Raw genomic sequence first — 21,747 nt, 5'->3', positions numbered from 1 at the left:
TCACAGCATGTTTTCAATAGGTTTAACTGTCAAAATATAAAAAAACGATTTTTCGAAGTGATTACATGAGAATACCCCCTTAATCCTCAATAGCCGTCGCAGTTCATTAGTTCGAACAAAACCAATTGATTCACCCTCGATTTATTATCAATATGAGTACTTACATATATGTACATATATATACATACATATGTAAGTATGTGTATATTTTTCGGATCTCAATGTATTGCTAATAAATTTGTTGCAAGTGCCATCTCAAGCTTCTAAAGCTGTCCAAAAGATGTTACAAAAAATTTAAAGAATCGAGTTTTAATGCAAAGTGAATTCGAAATAAGAAACAACGACGCCATACATATGTACATATACACATACGTAAAGCCACAATCACACTTCTCTATGATAATGCACATATTTTGTTGTTGAATGTTTAATTAATGAAAGCAGACGGATGCTGCAAATTATGCCCATGAATACATACATATACTATACATATATACTTATACTATATACATATGTACATATATGTACATACCATACATGGCGATGGAATGTGTTATAGTTCAAGTTGTCTACAATTTAAAATAATTATTCTTTAAAAAATTTACGGTAATTAAAATGTAAATACAAGTAAGAAGAGCCATCTTTGGGTGCAAGCGAACATTTTATCCGTTTGCAACTTGCAAGAAGCAGAGTCAGGGAAATACTTTAAGGTGTAAAACCAATCATAAAGAGTAAAGTCACACGGATGTTCGACAACCCTGATGTTAGTTATATAGGGGCTCAAATTAATCTATTTTAGGCACAATGAACGAAAATCTTTTTATTAAGTATTTGAGGGCTGAGGGAGGTATTGGTACGATTGAACCCAATTTTTTACATACAAACATACCATTATAAGAGAAGCATTACCCCTTAATTTCAGTTATATATATCACACATTGACCGATATTTTCTGTTAAAAGTCAACTATAGGTACCTGAGTCTAAATATTCGATACCTAGGGGTTTGAACAGTTTTTATTGGACTTAAACAATTTTTGGTCATGAGGTGGCATACACTAAAGTAATTTTTCGTGCAAAGTTTTATCCCGTTATATTAATTGCTTCCCGCTTTGTGTACTGGAAGCTGAACGAGTGGAAATGGAATTTAAAATTATGCTATATGGGAAGTAGGCGTGGTTGTTGTCCGATTTCGTCCATTTTCACAATGTGACAAATTGTTAAAAACACAAGTAAAAAAATGCCACGAACTAAATTTTGTCAAAATCGGTTGTTCGGGTCCCGAGAAATGAGATTTCATCAAACGGTGAGTTGTGCCACGCCCATCGTCCAATTACACCATCTCGGTGGTAAAATTTAATATCTCTGAGTATTTAGTTATTGATTTATCGCGCTTTTACCATAATAGTTTTTAACAGTACCGTTATATGTATGGGGAGTGAGCGGGGTTATCCTCCGATTTCACCCATTTCCACACAGTCCGTAAAAATTCTTATAAGATTTGTACTCAGCAAATTTGTTTATTGTAGCTTAAGCGGTTTAGGAGATATGCACTTGTTACAGGGCATTGTTCTTAACGTTTGTTTTAGTCAAAGATAACTAAAGACCGTCTCTTGGAAATCTAGACAGCTTGTCAAATCAAGTTTGAGAGAAGTAATATTCGATTGTTTACAATGCCAAAAAGTGTAGCACGTGTCAAGAATACCAACATATTTTGTTACAAATTTTAAAATTGTGGCATATGTATATGTACACATTTACATACACATATACATATGTATATGTATGAATGCGAATATAAACGACTTTCGCTTGTTGTGTAGCCATCAACTTAATTGATGGGTCTTGATTGTTTGCACACATTTTAATTAAGAAGCACATCCATTGGACAGTTATTTAAGTATACATACATACATATATACTTTCTTATGTATATACATACAATAGTAGCCCAATGAACGACATTCTTTATTGCTTTATGTCATTGACTCCAGCAGCAATAGATATGAAAATAAATCTCAATTCTAAATAATTAACTGCCAAAGTCTTTCATTGCAGCTTTCTTCAAAAAAAAAAGTTAATATTCTATAGATGTGAAAACTAAATATGAAATGGCGATTAACAATTGCATATGAATGAACACAAAGATTTATGTATATGCTATAGTGAGCCAATCTAAACAATAGCTACATATATGTTGTAGTTAACCGATCTGAACAATTTCCTGTGAGGTTACATTGTTGCCTTAGAAAATAGCCTGTGCCAACTTTTGTGAAAGTACATTGTTACATGTGAAAGTTTTCCATACAAGAACTTGATTCCGATCGTTCAGTTTGTATGGCAACTATATGTTATAGTGGTCCGATATCGGCAGTTCCGACAAATGAGCAGCTTCTTGAAGAGAAAATGACGTTTGCAAAATTTCAAAACGATATCTTAAAAACTGAGGGACAAATTCGTATATATACAGACGGACAGACGGACATGGCTAAATCGACTCAGCTGAACATACTGATCATTTATATATCTACTTTATAGGGTCTCCGACGCTTCCTTCTGGGTGTTACAAACTTCGTGACAAACTTAATATACCCTGTTCAGGGTATAGTAATTTCAAAGAAAAAAATCATATTTTTTCCCGCTCTTTTAACTTTTTACTTCAGTAAGGTTTCTTCATGGAAAGATATACGATCCAACAACGAGTCGAAATTATTAAAATTTCAACTTTAAGAACGATACGTCCATTTTATGATCGTCGCTCATTTCTGGCTGTATGGCTTCGTCAATAAGCAAAATATGCGTTATTGGTCAGTTAGCAATCAATGCGTACCCCATGAGTCCCGAAAAAATAACGGTTTGGTTCGGTTTATGGCCGCCAGCGGCGTCTTTGGGCCGTACTTCTTCCGTGATAATCAAGACCGGCACGTTAGTGTGAATGGGAATCGCTACCGCTCAATGATAATCGAATATTTGGCCCCGAATTGGATGATATAGACTCGAGCAATATGTGGTTCCAACAGGACGGCGAATTTTTTGCTTGAAAACCGTCGAAAATAGGGTTCAGCGTCTGGACTTCTGCAGGCGTTCCCCTGGTGGCCGTGCAAAAGAAATCGAGTTTCATACATAATGACATCAAATGTACTTTCACAGGAATAAAGAATTACATTGATATCCCAAACCGTTTTTGCTTTATTTAAAAAGACTTTTGTGGCCCTCTTATTGAAAAACTCTATGCTATACAGTGCGTCAGACCTTGACTTTATTGGGGAGATCTTTTGATCACAGAATTATATATAATAAAACAAGAAAAAACGTTAACTTAGGCTGCAGCATACACAGGAGCATTTCTTAAAGCATAAAAGGGTATAAAAAGATCTTTAACTTTGTTTTCATCGATCAGTTTGTATGAAAGCTATATGCTATAATGGCCCGATCTGAACAATTTCTTTGAAGATTGCACTAATTTATTCCGAATTTCGAGAACATACTTATCTCAACATAAAGAAAAGTTTTCCACAAAAGTACTAGTTCTTGATAGGACATTTGTTCGCTGATTTTGCCATTGCCTTGCGCAATAATCCGTGACAAATTTCGTTAAATAAAAAAGCTTGCGATACAGGGACATGTATTTGATCGTTCAGTTTGTGTGGCAGCTATTTAGTATAGTAGTGCGATATCGGCGGTTCCGACAATGACCAGCTTCTTGGGGGAAAATAATGTGTATAAAATTTTAGATTGATTTCTCAACCACTGAGTCTCCAAGCGTACGAAATTTTTCAATTCGATTCGATTTCCAAATATAACATTCAAACTACTTTGAGATCCGTGCTTTCTTTCTGCATGAATCAATATACAAGTCATAATTTTTGAGATCTAAGAAGTATTTATTTATATATAATATATTTATCGATTTTCATTTATATAGTACATACATACACTATATAATTGTCCATTTTAAAATAATAATTCATAAAATAAAATAGATTATTGTTGCTAGTTTGTAGAATTCGTAACTATAACTCATCACAATTTGGTAATATTTAAGTAGACAGAGTATACCGCAATACATATAGATACACATACATATGCACTAATAAATATTTAACATACGACTAGCTTACGACAATTAAGTAATATGTTATGCAGCTGGGTGATTTTTGAAAGCAGTAGAAGACTTTAAATACTTTTTGACAAATGTGAAAAGTGTGATAACTAGTGCGATAGTCTAAATAAATATATGCATATACTCGTATAACATATTTTGTTGAAATCCCCGGAAGTTTAGTTAGATAATTTAAGTAGCCGAACCAGAACGTATAAAAGTTGAAATTTTGCATACTTATATTGTGAGCCATAATGGTTTCCAAATTAATACATGAAAAGAACATATATTTAAATCAAATCGAAACGTTTATGAAAATATTATTATAAGTACTTGGGTTTTTACATATCTGCATAGCAGAGCGCAAAATGAAATAAAATTGTTCAAACTAAAACTTGGTGATACAACTTTAACTATTCAACTACTCATATTTTTTATTTGTATTTTGTCAGGATGATTACCATTACTGTTCAAAGGCACATTTTCCATGTTATCCACAATAAATATGTCTTTATTGGATCGCTCGATCCTCGTATCTACCCTTCTACCGAAATTTTCTCCCTCCTCTATCGTCTCCAGCGTCGGCTTGTTGTGTGTCTCAGGCAACAGCAACGACAGTAGTCCACCGATGAATGCAGCGCTTCCGAAAATGATGAGCGGTAACGGACGCCATACATTGCTCAGCATATTGATGAAGGGCGCTAAAATACCGCCAATGCGCGCCATCATCGAAGACGCGCCTAAGCCCACATTTCTCACTACCGTGGGGAATTGCTCTGCTGAGAAGATATAAACTGTGCCATAAGAAGCCGTGATTGCGAGTTTTCCCATCATTGCCAGCACAATTATCATCCAATTCAATTCTTTCGGAACGGCAATGGTGAGCAGCAGCGCGGATCCGGCAACTAACATACAGCCGCAGAGAATGGTGCGTCGTCCCCAACGATTGAGTGTGAAAAGCAAGAAAGTGAAGGCTGGAATTTCAACTGCGCCGGAAATCACAAAATTCAACAGCATATTGTCACCCAAAGAGTTTGTGTTCCACGAAAGTCCGTAATAAGTACCGCTATTCACAAACCAATCGAAAAAAATTAACAACGTTTTTCGACGTAAATTCGGATAACGTAGTAGATCGAAAACGGATACTGCTCTGTTAGAGGTCGCAGCAGTGTTCTCTTGCGTTTCCTTGGTTTTCAAATTTTCGACGTTTTCATCATCGCTTAGTAATCGATTAATTTCAGCCGCGTCTAAATGCACTTTGTTGAAACGAGCGGCTTTCTGAATGTTGGCTATCGCGGCTTCTTTACGATTATTCGAAATTAGCCAACGAGCGGACTCTGGTATTATCCAATAATAGCCGAGAAATAAAAGACCCGGTAATGAAATGGCTATTTGTAATGTGCGCCATTCATTTATGAAGTAGGCAAATACCGCTGTAAGCATAAAACCCACCGAGAAGAACATCATCAAGAATATGCCAGCATATAAACGTTTCTTCGGACCCACCATCTCCATAGCAATGACATAAGCAACGAGAAACACTCCCGAAGTTGTGGCGCCAATTATAAAACGTACGATTATATAGGTAAGATAGTCTGGTGCAATACCGGCCAGTATGCCAAACGACACCTGAATCAGCAGCGAAACAAAGAAGACTGGCTTTCGGCCACACTTATCCGATAACTGGCCGAAGCCAATGCTACCAACTAAAACGCCAAACATAAATATCGCATCGCTAGTGGCTACCAAGAAACTGTGGTCGCAAATCATATTCCATTCCGTGACGGCGCTGTTGCTAATCTTGGACCGATCATAAATATAGCCGTTACAAGGCACCGTTTCATTACTCAATGTAATGTTTTGATGCAGCAGCGAGCTACTGTCATTATATGCCTGCATACTGCCACCCAACAACGCATAGTATTTATCTTCAATATTAAAATAGCTACAAGCCTCATAACGCCCTATTTTCGGATCAGCTGTATCTGCGGGATACACCAAATGCCACAGGTGAGCCGGCAATTTGAAATCGTTCGTTTTGCTGGCGTTAAGATGAGTCTCATTCGCTTCGTGCTCAAAAGGAAGTTGACAACGGAAGTTCGGTTTGGCAAAAATAAATGTGCGCGACATTTTATGAAAGGCACAAGAGATAGCTGTAAGACAAAGTAAAAAGAAAATAAGACGTTGATATTTGCCGAAATCTCCCAGGGGCACAAGCACCTCATCGTAACCCATTTTTGCAACTGTTTATGTGCGAAAGCTTTGCGGCTGCTGTTGATTTGCGAATACTGGCTTTATTGTTTAGTTTGAATAACTGCGAACGAGACTCCGTCTTATTGGTTAAAGATACAAATTAGTTATGAAAATCAGCACCTGTGCTCTTTACGATTTGTATTGCATACAGCTGGCTCTCAGCACTCAAAATGCACGTATGTAGGTATTATGTGCGAAAGCTTTGCGGCTGCTGTTGATTTGCAAATACTGGCTTTATTGTTTAGTTTGAATAACTGCGAACGAGACTCCGTCTTATTGGTTAAAGATACAAATTACTTATGAAAATCAGTACCTGTGCTCTTTACGATTTGTATTGCGTACATCTAGCTCTCAGCACTCAAAATGCACGTATGTAGGTATTCCACTCTCCGGAAAGTGGCGCAACAACCACGTCGTCACTAGCGAACTGTTGAGCGTGAGACGCTACGCAGACGAATCACCTTATTTTCGGTATGTACCAATGCAAAATGATGCTTATTCATAAACACTTTCGCATACTCTCTTAACCGTATATACTCCCGGCATTTGAAATACTTACATACATATGTATATGTAAAAAATATGTTGTACTCGCAGCGCGGCGGGTATGTGCTGGCCGGCTGAGAACGTTCGGCTCAATGGGCAATGCCAAATATTCACGTGCGGTCCGTTTCCTATAGCGATTTCGCAGATAATTTTAACGTGAATTAATTTTGTTAAAGCGGTAAATGTGCACAGAATTGGCTGATACGGCTGAAAGCAACAAACAATCAGTTGAGCAACTAGATAAATATTTGTTTACTGTTTTTCTTTTCGTTTTTGTTAGTGTATATATTTATATATGTTAATTGAATATTTTTACGACTTCATGCGTCACTTGTGTACTTCGCACCGTGCTTTCATCAGTTTGTTCATACTATAACTGTACATATGCGACGAAATTCAAATACGTGCGCACTTACATTTGTACATACATTCATAAGTATGTATTAACATTCGTTTACACATAAAATTCTATTAAAATGTTGCTAAAAATAACCACTCGCCGCTCAATATGCCCAAAATGCTAAACTCTTTTTGTACTTTTATTAAGTGTTAATTTGCTGTTTTAAATATCGAGTGTGTAATTTACGAAGTTTTTTATTATGCGGGTGTTTCGCTAAAGAGATCTGAATGGTTAGAACTCAAAAATGTGACTGACTGAACTTTCGTTGGTTTTCGAGTTGGCGTAGAACGGTTATTCATATTATAATATATGTACTTACATACATGTATCTGAATGTACACAAAAAAGCTTCGTACATATGTACATTTCTACTTTCATTTAACAAATGAACGTAAACGTTGACGATAGAACGATGAGCACATGCTGCAATAAGTTTAACACTGCATTAACTTCTGCACTCAAATATGTACATATGTATGTTAGATATAGTACGTATGTTCGTTTATACGACCCGTAACTCCGAGTACTTATTGTATCTGTGTACAAGCAGCTTAACTGGCTATGAGCAGACTTCGCTTTCGATATCAGAGTTTGTTTATAAGTATGTAGGTAAATGATAAATTCGTATGTGGAATGCCTCAGAAAACTTTATTTTTCCAATATATGTATACATATGTACATATGGTATATGTACGTACCTTATAAATCACGCTGAGAGCAACATATTTTACCGAGTGTGACTCAAGCTTGCATAAAAATATGTGAAATGGATTTCTAACCATTTGAGTAAATGTGATAAGCACCCGTAGTTATGTAGAGTGAAACTCAAAGGCTAAAACCACCCTGAACATAATATATGAAATATGTACGTATTAATGTATAAACTTTGAATACATATGTACATATGTACATACTTACAAAGGTAAATATGTGTATAGCATCTGATCAAATTTGTCCCGGACTAATAAACAAAACACAAAATGTTCTCAATACAAATCTTTATTATCACCTTTAAAATCGGAGTCAATACAAGCTTCCAAATTCAATACACATGTTATAAGCCTCGGCTGTGATGGTTTTCACTGCCCTCAGTCAACTTTGGTTTTGACTAATTTTTGGCGCGCCGTTCGCTAGATTGTCAGACAGCTGCGACGTCATGTTCATGCGATGTCATGTTCTCGTCACCAATAATGAGACGTTTGTTGAATGTATATATGTACATATGTACATATTTTATAGCGTCTCCGACGTATCTATCTGGATGTTACAAACACCGTGATAAATTTAATATATCCTGTTCAGAGTATATAAAAAAGACAAATTTATATACAAGCGGTTAATTTTTTAATTATTAGTTTTTCACTAAATAACTTTATCAATCAACGTAATATATTGTTCAGTAACGGAAAACTACCGCAATAAATAATAACAATAAATGTAATAATATCATTATGTAAATCAGTAGAGATGGGTAATTATAATAACAATCGAAAAAATCCTAAATCTATTGCGAGTTACACGCTTTAAGTTTGCTATTTACATTGCGCTACAAATCAAAACAAATTCGATGAATATTCAACTGGAAGAACAATTTTAGGAATTACTCGTATGAATAAATAAATTAAATTAGTTCAACTTCAAGAATGTAGGCGTTGCAATCGTAGTAGATGTACATACATATGTAATTGATCATTAGGGCTATGCGAATAAATTTTAGTAATATTATAGGGCAAGAATTTCCCATGAATTTCTAGTTATATTCAAGATAGATGTTGGTTAATGGATGTACATATATTAAACATACATAAATACATACATATGAGCAGAAAGAGCTATAAATTTAAGCCGTAAAATTCATTTTAATGAATGGTATATAAGACCGTGAAAAGTGAGTGTGATTTTGATAAGATTGGATAACTCCAGTTGGTAAATTAGACCACTGGAGTTATTTCAGGCATTATTTGATAAATATTATAATATAATTTGAAATCCCATTGCAATTTAAAATTAATCCAAGTGAATATATTATCCTTTATGATACGTTCAAAAATTTGAAAATCCATTTCAAAAATTGCAGCCCCATATACCGAATATTGCGATTTTCACACTTTCGAAAACTGTATCGGCCTACACTAAAGCAGTTTTAATAAGCTTAGGTGTGAATTACTTAACATATTGTATAATGTTACACATAAAAACACCATTAACAACCACCATTCTATTTGTTAAAATGTTTTGAATAAACATCAATTAAGTTGCGCATTTATTAGCCATAGTAAATTATTTTAGAGGGATGCTATATGATCATCTACATAAATCGACATTGAAATTTAAATAAATGAATTCATAATATTTTATTGATATTCAAGTAGTCAATTGCTTATGCGCATATTCAGCTAAAACTACACAAAGTTGAGATATTCGTGTTCTAACTAGTCTTAATGGATCAGACATCAATGTTCAATACTAACTGAATAAAGTATTATTCAGAGAAAAGCTTATTCGCCACCAACACTTAAACGATCACATCAATATTATTACATATGCAATAAGAATTCGATTCAATTGCCATCAAATCAATTCAACTGATATGATCTTTTATTAAAAAAAGTTGTGTTGATTGGAAACAGGCCGGAGAATTTGGTTTCTTTTAGAGGACACTTGAAGAACTGACTGAAAGAGCAGGGAGCAGCTGGTATTACGAAGTAACCTCCATCGTTTAAAATTGGGAATATAATTTCATACCTTTTCTATCGATTTTATACTTTGGCACCATATACTTATGTGTATGTTATCATTTATCACTACAAGGGGTCTGACCGCTATTTATCCACCAAATAAGAGCAGACCATTCTGACCATTTAAAATCCGACAAAGTTGGTGTACGAGAATGACCCAATAAGCTTTTAGTCTAAAAATGAAACAGAATTGTGGAAAAATTACATTTATCTCTCATATAATTCTCATCTTAAAAAATCCCCAGTTCCGAAAAACCGAAAGGAAATTTATCCAACGAATTTTCGACGATCGCCATTGATAGAGAAAGGTCACCTTATGAAGCATTTAAGCGTTATTTGAGTTCTTTGATAGATTTCTCTTCTAAAAACCATTCTTGTCCCAAAAATAAAAATCGAATTACTATCCGATATTGAAATTTTGTCGGTATATGAGATTAAACTACATGATAGTAAACCTCTTTTGCGATGGTTGCGCCTTAGGGCTTTGAGGCTAAGTACATAATGGATCGTCCTATTGGCAGATTGCTATGACGACGTGGTCGACGAGGACTCCACGTTGGACAGTGTTATGTCTAACTAGTAGGAACCGCTTTGTGGGGAGCTAACTGCGCCAGTGAACCGCTCTGCACTTTATTTCTTGATACACGACTTTTTTTTAATACTTATATTTTTAAATTCGTTATATCTTTTGAATAAAACGTCCGAATCGAATAATCCAAGATGTTATATAGAGGTATTAAATAAAATTTTAATACCAAGTAATTTATTTTGATAAGAATTAATACCAAGGTAGAAATAAAGATATATTCCTGAGGCGTAATTTTAATTTTGATCTCAAAATAAAAGAACACTAATTATATGCTGACGCGACCTTTTTTTGTATATAATTATATGTTCTGTAAGTCGTAGTACATTATTTTGTTCCCTAAAGGAGAATCGACACACGCCACCTCTTCGTCGATTTCAAAGCTGCTTTCGAAAGCACGAAAAGGAGCTTTGCCTTTATGCCGCGGTGTCTGAATTTGGTATCCCCGCAAAACTAATACGGCTGTGTAAACGTTGAGCAACACTAAAAGCTCCGTCAGGATCGGGAAGGACCTCTCCGAGCCGTTCGATACCAAACGAGGTTTCAGACAAGGCGACTCCCTATCGTGCGACTTACCTTAATCGAGCAGGTACAATTATTTATAAGAGTGTACAGCTGCTGGGGTATGCCGATGATATATCTCTATAAGTCACTTATAATTCCCGTCCTGCTATATGGTGCAGAGGCTTAGTCTTATGGTCCTTTGCGCGTTGGCCACTAAAACTAAAAGTTAAGGTAGCCACCTATAATTACAACAAAATAAGAGTTAAGATTTGCCGGCTGTAACTTTCTTTATTTCTTCCTACCCAGTACTAGTTTTTATAATTATCATTTTTAAACATCTGGCTACATCGAAATTCCCTTTGGATTGTCATTTATGGGAAGAAGAAGCAGAATTGGAAAATAGAAATATTTGCTTTTCATTGTAAAATAATAGATAGAAATATATTTGGCCGGCAAATCTTTAAGTACTTACTGCATACTGTGAACACAAGTATTAACAAATTAAAGATTAAAAAATTGTAAAAACATGTTACACCGAAGTAGTTTGTTGTCATGTAAGTAACTTGTATGTATAAACTGGCGAAAATTGTTGCACAAGAATATAACTTTTATAGAAGTTGTACACCTGTCTGTTTACAATGAAAAATAAATAATTTACAATGAATATTCCTAATTTGCAATACATTCCTAGGTGCTGTAAAAACGCTTGGTACTTCTGTATCGTTGCGGTTTAACTCCACGATTGTTAAACCAAAAACTGCTATACTTATGCTAAATATGGGTGGTCCCCAACATACAGATCAAGTACATGATTACCTCCTGAGAATTATGACAGATCGGGATATGATTCAACTGCCTGTCCAAAGTCGCCTAGGTCCTTGGATTGCGCAAAGACGAACGCCAGAAGTACAAAAAAAGTATAAAGAAATTGGCGGTGGATCACCCATTCTCAAATGGACAGATCTGCAAGGGCAATTAATGTGCAACGAACTTGATCGAAAATGCCCTGAAAGTGCTCCGCATAAACATTACGTCGGCTTTCGATATGTTAATCCACTCACTGAGGACACTTTACAGCAAATTGAAAAGTATAAACATAATAAATTTTATTTTAAAGTTTCTAATTACGTTTCTTTGCAGTGATAGCCCCGAAAGAGTGGTGTTGTTTTCCCAGTATCCCCAATATAGCTGCGCAACTTCTGGTTCAAGCTTTAATTCGATCTTTTCGCATTATCGACAACAGTTTGTACTCTGTAATTTCTTCTTTAATTTGAAACATAATGTATTTAATTTTTAGTTCCCTTCCAAAGAACATAAAATTCAGTATAATCGATCGCTGGTCGACTCATCCCTTGCTAATTAAAACTTTTGCTGAACGTATACGAGAAGAGTTAAATAAATTTGGTGAGGCAAAACGTAAGGACGTCGTTATACTATTTACAGCCCATTCCCTACCTTTAAAGGCGGTTAACAGAGGTGATCCGTACCCTTCTGAAGTAGGCGCCAGCGTGCACTTAGTAATGAAAGAATTGGGAAATACCAACCCCTATACTTTGGCATGGCAATCGAAAGTAGGACCCTTGCCGTGGCTTGCTCCCGCCACCGATGACACTATAAAGGTAAGAATCGTTTCAAATTATTGCTCGAACATAATTAACGGAAAAAATATTAACTTTATTTACTTTTTATTTTAGGCATATGTTAAACAGGGACGTAAAAACTTCATCCTGGTACCAATTGCTTTTGTAAATGAGCACATAGAAACATTGCATGAACTCGATATAGAGTATTGCGATGAATTAGCTAATGAGGTAAAAAGTTGTAAAAAATGCTAAAATTGATCAATATTGGAATGTATTTCTTTATAGGTAGGTGTGGAGGAAATAAGACGTGCAGCCGCACCCAATGATCACCCGTTATTCATTGAGGCATTAAGTTCCATTGTGGCGGATCATCTCAAGAATGGCCAAGCTGTAAATCCAAAGTTCTTGATGCGTTGTCCAATGTGTGTTAATCCACGTTGTAAAGATAGCAAAAATTGGTATAGTGAGGTCTGCACTCAATAATAACATCGTTCTAACTAATTTCAAAGTGCATATCCGTTCATTAAGAAGTGTCACAAAATATAGGTGCAAAGGTTCATATAAGCTATGGTCATTTTAAATCCTTTGTTATTGTTGAGTTTTTAAATATTAAAGGAATTAGCCTATAAAAATTATAATGTTTTGTTAATTTTTTAGTTGGTTTTGTTATTGTTGTTTTGGTGGAATTTTGTAAGATACAAAAGGTCAGAGCGGCGCCCAGCTAAAACTAACACGACAGCGTTTCCTGGTTGAAAGGAAATAGACTGCGACATCTAACGTCGTGCCACTACATTCCGCGTATCATTGTGAATTGGAAAGATAGTGAAGAAGTTCAATTTTTGTAGCAGCTGACTTTTGTTTATCATTTTCTTCATGGTGTGTAATAATTCAATTTAACAACTCATTGTGAGAACGACATTTCTCAAATCTAAACAAATTAAATGCGCCATCCAATCAGATGGGAATCATTTACGTACACATGCATACATACACTTACATTCATTAAGGTTTTAAATCGAAAAGATGTTAAATTTATTGATTTTATTGTATAGCCAACACGACTAAAACAAGTGCTGTCAGAAAGAAAGCGATTTTTTAAATTTATTGTGATATATAATATAATAAGATTATACCAATTGTTTTTGCAGCGTTATCAGAAATCGTGCATAAGCGTATAAATGTACTTACCTCTATTTGGCTTACATTCAAGGGTTACATCATTGGTGCCGTGCCGTGCTATTGAGGAGCATCTACTGTGTGACCGCTTACATCAGTACAGATCAACGAACTGACTTTAAATAACCCAGATTGTTCGCTTCCTATATGAGAAGTTCATAAAAAAGTAATATCTAATCTTATATTTCAAACATAAACATTTAATCACAAAGAGAACCGTTTGCAGCTTCAGCCAATTTTCAGTTAAGAGAATATTTTGACGTATGTATGCACTAATGCAGATAAGATTTGTTTTTATTATTGTTTATAATCAGGTAAAGAACTCTTGCAGTTGCGGCTGTAATTGCTTTAATATGTGCGACCATGACGTTACCGGCAAATTGCCTTATAAACAACATTGGGGTGATATGCCCAATGATTACCAACAACCTGAACAACAAAAACAGCCATTAGCGTCTGTAATACATATACAAAAGCGATATGAAAATGATAAAAATGAGGATGAAATTGAAAGCTCGCTAGTGAGTTTTGGGGAAGAGGCGGCTATTTCAGTATGCCTAACATCGCAATCGGAGCGGTTGACGGTTTCTCGATTAACGGGTGGTCACGACTTAGACAGCAACTATTTACTAAACAGGTAAGCGCATTTCTGATATTTAATGGATTTATTATAGCTAACTAATTTATTATACTAAGCTAATAATAAGGTTTGGAAAAAAAAATATCAATTTTATAACAACAAACAATACTGTAGGTGTATTTGGCACAGTTTGTTGCTTTCAACATTTCAAACTTGTTTATGTTTAAAACAAAATCTATTTGAACTTGTTTTATTGCCTCAAAAAGATTGGTAGCTTAATAACTTACTAATTTATGAATAAAAAGTAATGGCAAATTAAGAGTTAATATTTTGGTTTTTGGCGTTATATATTCAAGTAGTAATTTTGTGTGGAATACTGAGTTTTATTATTATTTACATATATATACATATGTATATTTTGTTTAAATAGACAAGTATACAATTACAGAGTTCAAAAGAGTTGATGTGGAAATATGAGCTTGCTACGTATCACATTCTGCCGACTACTCATGTAATATATACATGAATACATATATAATTATATGTATTTACACTCGTGGCCACGTAAACCTGTCTACATCACTTTTCACATATTTTTGCCATAAAATCAGTTTGGCATATATTTCTAGGGGCATAACAATAGAAAGAAGTATTTTATCATTTATCTAATTTTTATGTTCGAAGGAAATAATTAAGGCATTAGTTTTATACTAAATATTTGTATTATAAATTATATTTAATTTTCAATATTTAAGCAATTTTTGATTAAATAAACTGATAAACAGACTTTAAATATTTAATTTAATGCATTCGCCGTCTATATCCAGAAATTTTTTGATTTTACCATACATTTTTAAAAACGTTTGCTTAAAGCTAGACATTCCATAAGAAACAAAGATTTTAGATTTTTTTAGCTATAAAACGTCTTTCATTACAAAATACAATAGAAAAGAATTAAATCGGGTGTACTATTTTTAATTCATTCAGTTTTTTTTATTTAAAAAATAATAAGAAATAAAAAAACAAATTTGAAAAAAGATGACTAATATCAAAACGTGTGCTTGATTTATATTTATACCCTGAACAGGATATATTAAGTTTGTCACGAAGTTTGTAACACCCAGAAGAAAGATTCGGATACCCTATAAAATATATACATAAATGATCAGTATGTTAAGCTGAGTCGATTTAGCCATGTCCGTCTGTCTGTCTGTCCGTCTGTTTGTATATATACAAACTAGTCCCTCAGTTTTTAAGCTATCGTTTTGAAATTTTGCAAACGTCATTTTCCCTTCAAGAAGCTGCTCATTTGTCGGAACTGCCGATATCGGACCACTATAACGTATAGCTGCCATACAAACAGAACGATCGGAATCAAGTTTTTGTATGGAAAACTTTCACATTTGACAATGTATCTTCACAAAAGTTGGCACAGGTTATTTTCTAAGCTAATAATGTAATATACGAAAAAATTGCTCAAATCGGCTTACTATGGCATATAGTTGCTATACAAACCGAACGATCGGAATCTAGTGCTGGTATGGAAAATGTTTGCATTTGACAATGTATCTTCACGAAATTTGGTATACATTATTTTCTAAGGCAACAATGTAATCTCCGAAGAAGTTGTTCAGATCGGTTAAGTATAGCATATAGCTGCCATAAAAACTGAATGATCGGAATCAAATGCTTGCATGGAAACTTCCTCGTTTGACAATGTATCTTCACAAATTTGGTATGAGCTATTGTTCATAGAAATAATGTAATATCGGAAGAAATTGTTCAGATCGGCTCAGTATAGCATAAAGCTGCCTTACATACCGAACGATCGGAATCAAGTTCTTGTTTGGAAAACTTTCGCATTTGACTTAGTATCTTCACGAAATTTGACATGGTTTACTGCTTAAGGTATCAATAAAATTTTTCAGATCGAATTACTATAGCATATAGCTTACATACAAACTGGACACAAAGTTACTAAAAGAAATGCACCTGTGAAGGGTATATTAGCTTCGGTGCAGCCGAAGTTAACGTTTTTTCTTGTTTTTAATTAAAAACATAAAAAACAACGTCGACCGCGCCGAAGCTATTTCCCATGTACATTTCTTATAGCATAAAAGGGTATAAAAGATCTATTTCTTGAAATGGATCTTTTAGTTTGTGTGGCATTTATGTACATACATATATGTTATAGTTGTCGGATATGAACAATTTCTTCGGAGATTGTGTCTTTGCGTTGGCCAATAAGTTTTGCCAATTTCATGAATATACATATGTATGTACATATTCTGTCAAATAAAAAAGTTTCCAATTGTATCGTTGCCTTGACTTACATACATACATATATTATATTTTATGAATATATTTTGCGAAATAAAAAAGTTTACCATACCAGAACTTGATGTGGATCGGCAAGTTTGTATGGCAGCTATAGGCTATAGTTGTCCGATCTGAACAATTTCTTTGAAGGTTGTACCGTTGCCTAGCACAATGTTCTTTAACAAATTTCATGAAGATACATTGTCAAATACAGAAGTTTTTCATACAAATACTTGATTTTGATCGACAAGTTTCTATGACAGCTACGCATATGCTATAGTGACCCATAACGGCGGTTGCGACAAATGAAAATGTGGGCAAAGTATCAATATCTCAAAAACAAAGGTTCTAGACGGACATGATATTTATATTTATGTACATATATAAATACATAGATGTTACAGGGTCTCTGACGTTATCTGCTGGGAGTTACAAACTTCGTGGTAAAATTAATGTACCTTGTTCAGGGTATAAATATAAAGTCGGTCTTTATCAACTGCCTAATCATGTATGTTTACTACCCATTCAGACGTGCCAGCCTTAACAATTTATGGTTCTTTGATAGAGTGATATGTGATTGTTTGCAAACACATAATTATGATTGTTCTTTTTATTATGTGATATTTCAAAACTTATTTATTTAAACCATTCCTCTTTTTATGCGATATTTTTATGATGATCTGTTATGGAAATCAAAAAGATCTCGTGCTTTTAGTCAGTTTAAAGAGAAAAAATAACAATTCCGAAGAAAGCACTTCATTAGCAATCGCTTATTAATGGTGATAATTGCGTGTACATATGTATTAAATTGTAACATATATAGTATATTCCTAATAATGTGCCCGAAATACCCAATCATTTATTAGAAAGTGTCTATGTTTTTATTTCAGCTACAAAGCTTTTTATTGACATTTGGAACAAGTTATTTGGCTGATGATTTCCACAAAATAAAGTATAAATTATATACTATATATAATATTAGAAACCTACGCTATTGCATGTGGGAGTATGTATAAAAATGCATTTCAACACTTTACAAATATTTTCTATGCCCAGGGCTAGCTGTTAGTGCTTGTTTTGTTTAATTAGTTATTAAATTGGCTCTAAAAATTTGTATTTTAATTTTATTGCAGAAACAATCAAATACCTAAGCGAAAAAGAGTTCTGGGGAGGATGACGAATATTGCAAAGAATCGAAACTTTATAGTAGATTTATTAGCCATATTTTTTGGTATCGGCACATGGTTAGGTGTAAACGGTAACTATTTTCAGATTATAGAGTATAAGTAATCATCAATTAATGCTTTCGTTATCTTAAGGTACCTTCATTCAAGTGCCCTTACTGGTTAAGGAAGCGCCGGAAAGTTGGAGTTTAGCATCGTATCTTAGTGTTGCTGTGCAAATTGGCAATATAGGCCCAATCACATACACTTTAATACAACATTTCTCAAAGAAAAGGATAAGCGATGCGCTTTTTATTTATATATTATTGGTGCTTGGCACATTGTCAGCTTTATTCACCAGCTTCTTTTACGACAAAACCGTGATGATATTTGGCGAGGAGCGGAGCTTAGCTTTGTATATACTTACTTTTGTATCCGCGCTTACTGCATGCACGAGTTCGGTACTTTTCATGCCCTATATGGGTCGGTTTAAGGAAATGTACTTAGTAACGTAAGTTCCATTTAACAACCCTATACACAAGTATGACATACACATATGTTTCTCTACTTATTGTATATTTAAATACTTATATATTTTTCATTATTAGATATTTCGTTGGAGAGGGATTAAGTGGATTGTTGCCAAGTATTGTATCACTTATACAAGGAATAGGTGGCGACGCTGAATGCATCTTGGTAAACACTACCACATCTGGTGAAGAGATATTTGAGAAAGTGAATGCACCTGCACGTTTTAGTCCAACGGATTATTTTCTTTTTATATTCGTTACATTTTTATGCAGTGTAATTGCGTTCATATTGCTCGATCGCCTTAAATTGGCCAAACGTGAATATGCTGCAGGTCAAATCGATTTTGGTAACAGTTATAAATATGAAGAGAAAAACGCAACAAATACTAACGATGCTGTAGCTAATGATGCATTAGAGAACCAGGAGCAATCAACACATATTTCTTCAACAGAATATGTTGTGCTACTGCTGCTCATTGGTTGTTTATCATTCATGGCCAATGGCATGTTTAATTCTATACAATCCTACTCAAGTATGCCATATGGAAGTTCAGCGTACCACCTGTCGGTAACATTAAGTGTAATTGCTAACCCTGTAGCGTGTTTCTTGGCAATTTTTTTGCCACATACATCGTTGCGGCCTATATATGTGCTGTGCAGCTTATGCGCCCTTTTAACTGCCTACGTTTTCATTACAGCTTGTATGAGTCCATTACCACCGTTACATGACACAGCCATTGGATCGACTTTAGTGGTATGTTACATAAGCATTTGTATATAGTTTTTCGTTTCTATTTTTTCTTCTTATAGATTATTACATGGACTCTGCTGATCGGTTTAGTAAGCTATACAAAGTTGTCTATTTCGTCGATAATGCGTGCTCAGGGTGGTCGATCACTGGTATGGACTGGTGGTCTAACTCAAATTGGTGCTCTATTAGGTTCGGTGCTAATATTTATTTTAATCAATTTTACTAATAGTTTTAAAGAACCAACGGCTAGTGAATGCTGATAAAAGACAAAAAAACAAACTATATACACATGGCAGGAAATGTACTTACATCCTAATGGGCAAAGAAGTACAACTTTTTTAGATATAATTTAATTGTTTGTTGACATTAGTTTAAATGTTTTTATCAGCAAACAGTAAATACATTAAGAAGTTTGCTAAAAAATATGAGAAAGTGCATTTACACAATAAAAATTATATAAACCCACAATGGCATTTTTGAACAAAATAATAGTGTGTACATATTTCCCTTCGTTTTATCCTTTTATGGCCAAACCGATAAAATAATAGGACTATAGCAACATACGATAATATATTTACATTTTAATACTTTGAACTCTAGAAGTATAGATGGTTATCAAAATTTGTTTTTAAATTTAAGGTTTACAGCGCTTTTTTCACGAAGTTATTAATTTGGTCAATCAATAGATTGTTTAAAAAATTTATTATTATTAACCATACCTTTTTGAAATACCTCAATTTTTTTTTAATTATTAATATCCATTGTTATGTCATACTTTTTTTATTCCATTCTTCAAATTTATTTTAAAATTTAAGATATTTTACATTTTTTATATCACTTTTCGTTTTTGAAGAGCCATGATTTATAACGTTAATTTACATTGCTGAACAATTTAAACTAAAACGCCTCACTGCTGATTTGCAGACGAAATTTTGTTTTTCTTTCGTTTTAGTGCAAACAAGTCGTACTCACTGTCATCATTGTCACCTTCATAGCCCATCTCAAGTGAGTTTACACAGCTACTTTCATTGCCACACATGTTGGCTATACAAAAATTTTCTGCGGATTGGTAGACATCCATGCTAGTGACACTGCTGCAGCAGGAAGCGTAGCATGATGGTGTTACATTTTTATCACAGCTATTTACCTGTCCTGACTTGTCATTGCTAAACATGTTAATTCGATGTTTGAAGTCAGAGTTGCTATTGGTAGAGATTTGGCTTTTAGCGACAGCTAATGTAGGCGTATTTGATCCAGAATTGGTTGATTTCAAAGAACAATCCCTTACTTTATTATCGTCATTAAGAACAATATTATTCACGGTATCTGAGTTACGTTGGGGAAAAGTCGGCGACTGTCCACAATCATTTTCAAATTCTACATTTTTGGTCGTTACTGCGGATGTCAGTGGATTAATGTTCCCATTGCTAGCGTTCACCGATTGACTAATAACATTTTCCAAATGAGTACCAAGGAAAACATCGATTTTCTCGAGAGATTCTTTTGCGCGCTTAAAAAGCACGAGACTTTCTTTTAGTACATGGCTCTCATTAAGTTTTTCGAAGTTTTGCAAAATTTTTCGAATGTCTACCTTGCTTTCAATAGATACAGGTGTCTTTGTTGAATTTGACTCTCTTGCGGATTCGAATTCTTTAATAAGCTTTTTGATTTTGGTAACATTATCGCTGGAATCAATACCACTGTTTTGTGGCAACAACAAACTGGACGATACTTCGTCTATCTCTTTAATTATATCTACTGAATTCTGAATAACTTCGTCATGTTGAACACGCAGCTCCTTTAATCGCCCCTTTAGATCATTTAAGTAAACTTCAACACGCTGTGTTTTGAGTGTTTCTTCGGGTACTGAAATTTTTTAAATATGCTTTACTTTTAAGTTAATAAGTTAATAAACTATTTAAGATCTTGTATTACTACGATACACATAATTTAAATCTTACGAAAAGGCATTTTAACGTTATCCATGGTTTAAAGTAGACAATATAAAATTTTGAGTAGTTTAACCGAATGATTAATAAAGTTTCAAGTTTTCTTGTTTCAATACAATTTTTGTTGGTTTAAATTTAAATTTGATGTTGTTTGATATGCACCTTAGATCAAAAATGTAAATACGGTATTAAGACCAATATCTTGTAATGGAGAGGTTTTATATTAACTTTTGTATATCTTTCCAAGCATGTTATTGGAGCTACAAGAAAAAAACTTAATCTTTAGATAAATTACTTAAAAAAGTGTCAGTTTGTGTAAAGGATATTTCAAAATTTCCCCCTCTTTATTCTTCAATATATATACATACATACATGTATATAAATCTGCTTAATATTTAAATATTTAAATTTATTAATACATGCATTAGGTATATTTTTTACCAACATTATTCAAATTTTAAAAATGTTGGATTAGTCTCAAATTGAACAAAAGTTTCTCTTGAATAGAACATCCATAAATGTAAAGTAAATAAAAAATAATAAATATATTATTCCAATACTTATTGTA

The 21,747-nt window shown here is 33.9% G+C and overlaps 4 protein-coding genes and 1 long non-coding RNA gene across 12 annotated transcripts; 2 read left to right on the top strand and 3 right to left on the bottom strand.

Moving 5' to 3' along the window:
* Positions 1-3,862: 3,862 nt before the first annotated feature.
* Positions 3,863-7,537, bottom strand: LOC126750827 (organic cation transporter-like protein). Of its 5 annotated transcripts, none has more exons than XM_050460573.1 (2): positions 6,322-7,537; positions 3,863-6,254 (listed from the first exon to the last, which is right to left on the bottom strand). In XM_050460573.1, the coding sequence occupies exon 2, from the start codon at positions 6,229-6,231 to the stop codon at positions 4,519-4,521; it is 1,713 nt and encodes a 570-aa protein (XP_050316530.1). In that variant the 5' UTR covers positions 6,232-6,254; positions 6,322-7,537; the 3' UTR covers positions 3,863-4,518. The 5 variants fall into 5 exon arrangements, with proteins under 5 accessions (XP_050316530.1, XP_050316528.1, XP_050316526.1 ...); XM_050460571.1 differs by having other exon boundaries at positions 3,863-6,415; positions 6,475-7,537; XM_050460569.1 differs by having other exon boundaries at positions 3,863-6,608; positions 6,668-7,537.
* A 746-nt stretch (positions 7,538-8,283) lies between these two features.
* Positions 8,284-11,289, bottom strand: LOC126750878 (uncharacterized). Its single transcript, XR_007665829.1, has 2 exons — positions 11,201-11,289; positions 8,284-8,594 (listed from the first exon to the last, which is right to left on the bottom strand). It is a non-coding gene; the product is annotated as an uncharacterized LOC126750878 (long non-coding RNA).
* A 207-nt stretch (positions 11,290-11,496) lies between these two features.
* On the top strand, positions 11,497-13,349 carry LOC126750843 (ferrochelatase, mitochondrial). Its single transcript, XM_050460596.1, has 6 exons — positions 11,497-11,682; positions 11,820-12,216; positions 12,269-12,370; positions 12,426-12,747; positions 12,823-12,939; positions 12,997-13,349. The coding sequence occupies exons 1-6, from the start codon at positions 11,655-11,657 to the stop codon at positions 13,192-13,194; spliced, it is 1,164 nt and encodes a 387-aa protein (XP_050316553.1). The 5' UTR covers positions 11,497-11,654; the 3' UTR covers positions 13,195-13,349.
* A 183-nt stretch (positions 13,350-13,532) lies between these two features.
* LOC126750833 (solute carrier family 52, riboflavin transporter, member 3-A) lies at positions 13,533-19,698 on the top strand. Of its 4 annotated transcripts, none has more exons than XM_050460583.1 (8): positions 13,533-13,587; positions 13,860-14,053; positions 14,114-14,148; positions 14,219-14,524; positions 17,920-18,044; positions 18,106-18,460; positions 18,558-19,233; positions 19,290-19,698. In XM_050460583.1, exons 4-8 carry the CDS (start codon positions 14,241-14,243, stop codon positions 19,488-19,490), a joined length of 1,641 nt encoding a protein of 546 aa, XP_050316540.1. In that variant the 5' UTR covers positions 13,533-13,587; positions 13,860-14,053; positions 14,114-14,148; positions 14,219-14,240; the 3' UTR covers positions 19,491-19,698. The 4 variants fall into 4 exon arrangements, with proteins under 4 accessions (XP_050316540.1, XP_050316541.1, XP_050316539.1 ...); XM_050460584.1 differs by lacking the exon at positions 13,533-13,587 and adding an exon at positions 13,599-13,718 and having other exon boundaries at positions 13,922-14,053; XM_050460582.1 differs by lacking the exon at positions 13,533-13,587 and adding an exon at positions 13,599-13,718.
* A 304-nt stretch (positions 19,699-20,002) lies between these two features.
* LOC126750847 (uncharacterized) lies at positions 20,003-21,334 on the bottom strand. Its single transcript, XM_050460602.1, has 2 exons — positions 21,192-21,334; positions 20,003-21,096 (listed from the first exon to the last, which is right to left on the bottom strand). Exons 1-2 carry the CDS (start codon positions 21,214-21,216, stop codon positions 20,138-20,140), a joined length of 984 nt encoding a protein of 327 aa, XP_050316559.1. The 5' UTR covers positions 21,217-21,334; the 3' UTR covers positions 20,003-20,137.
* Positions 21,335-21,747: the final 413 nt, after the last annotated feature.

This window comes from Bactrocera neohumeralis, chromosome 2 (genome assembly GCF_024586455.1).
Source record: "Bactrocera neohumeralis isolate Rockhampton chromosome 2, APGP_CSIRO_Bneo_wtdbg2-racon-allhic-juicebox.fasta_v2, whole genome shotgun sequence".
NCBI classification, from domain to species: domain Eukaryota; kingdom Metazoa; phylum Arthropoda; class Insecta; order Diptera; family Tephritidae; genus Bactrocera; species Bactrocera neohumeralis.
This window is presented reverse-complemented; position numbering and strand designations above follow the sequence as displayed.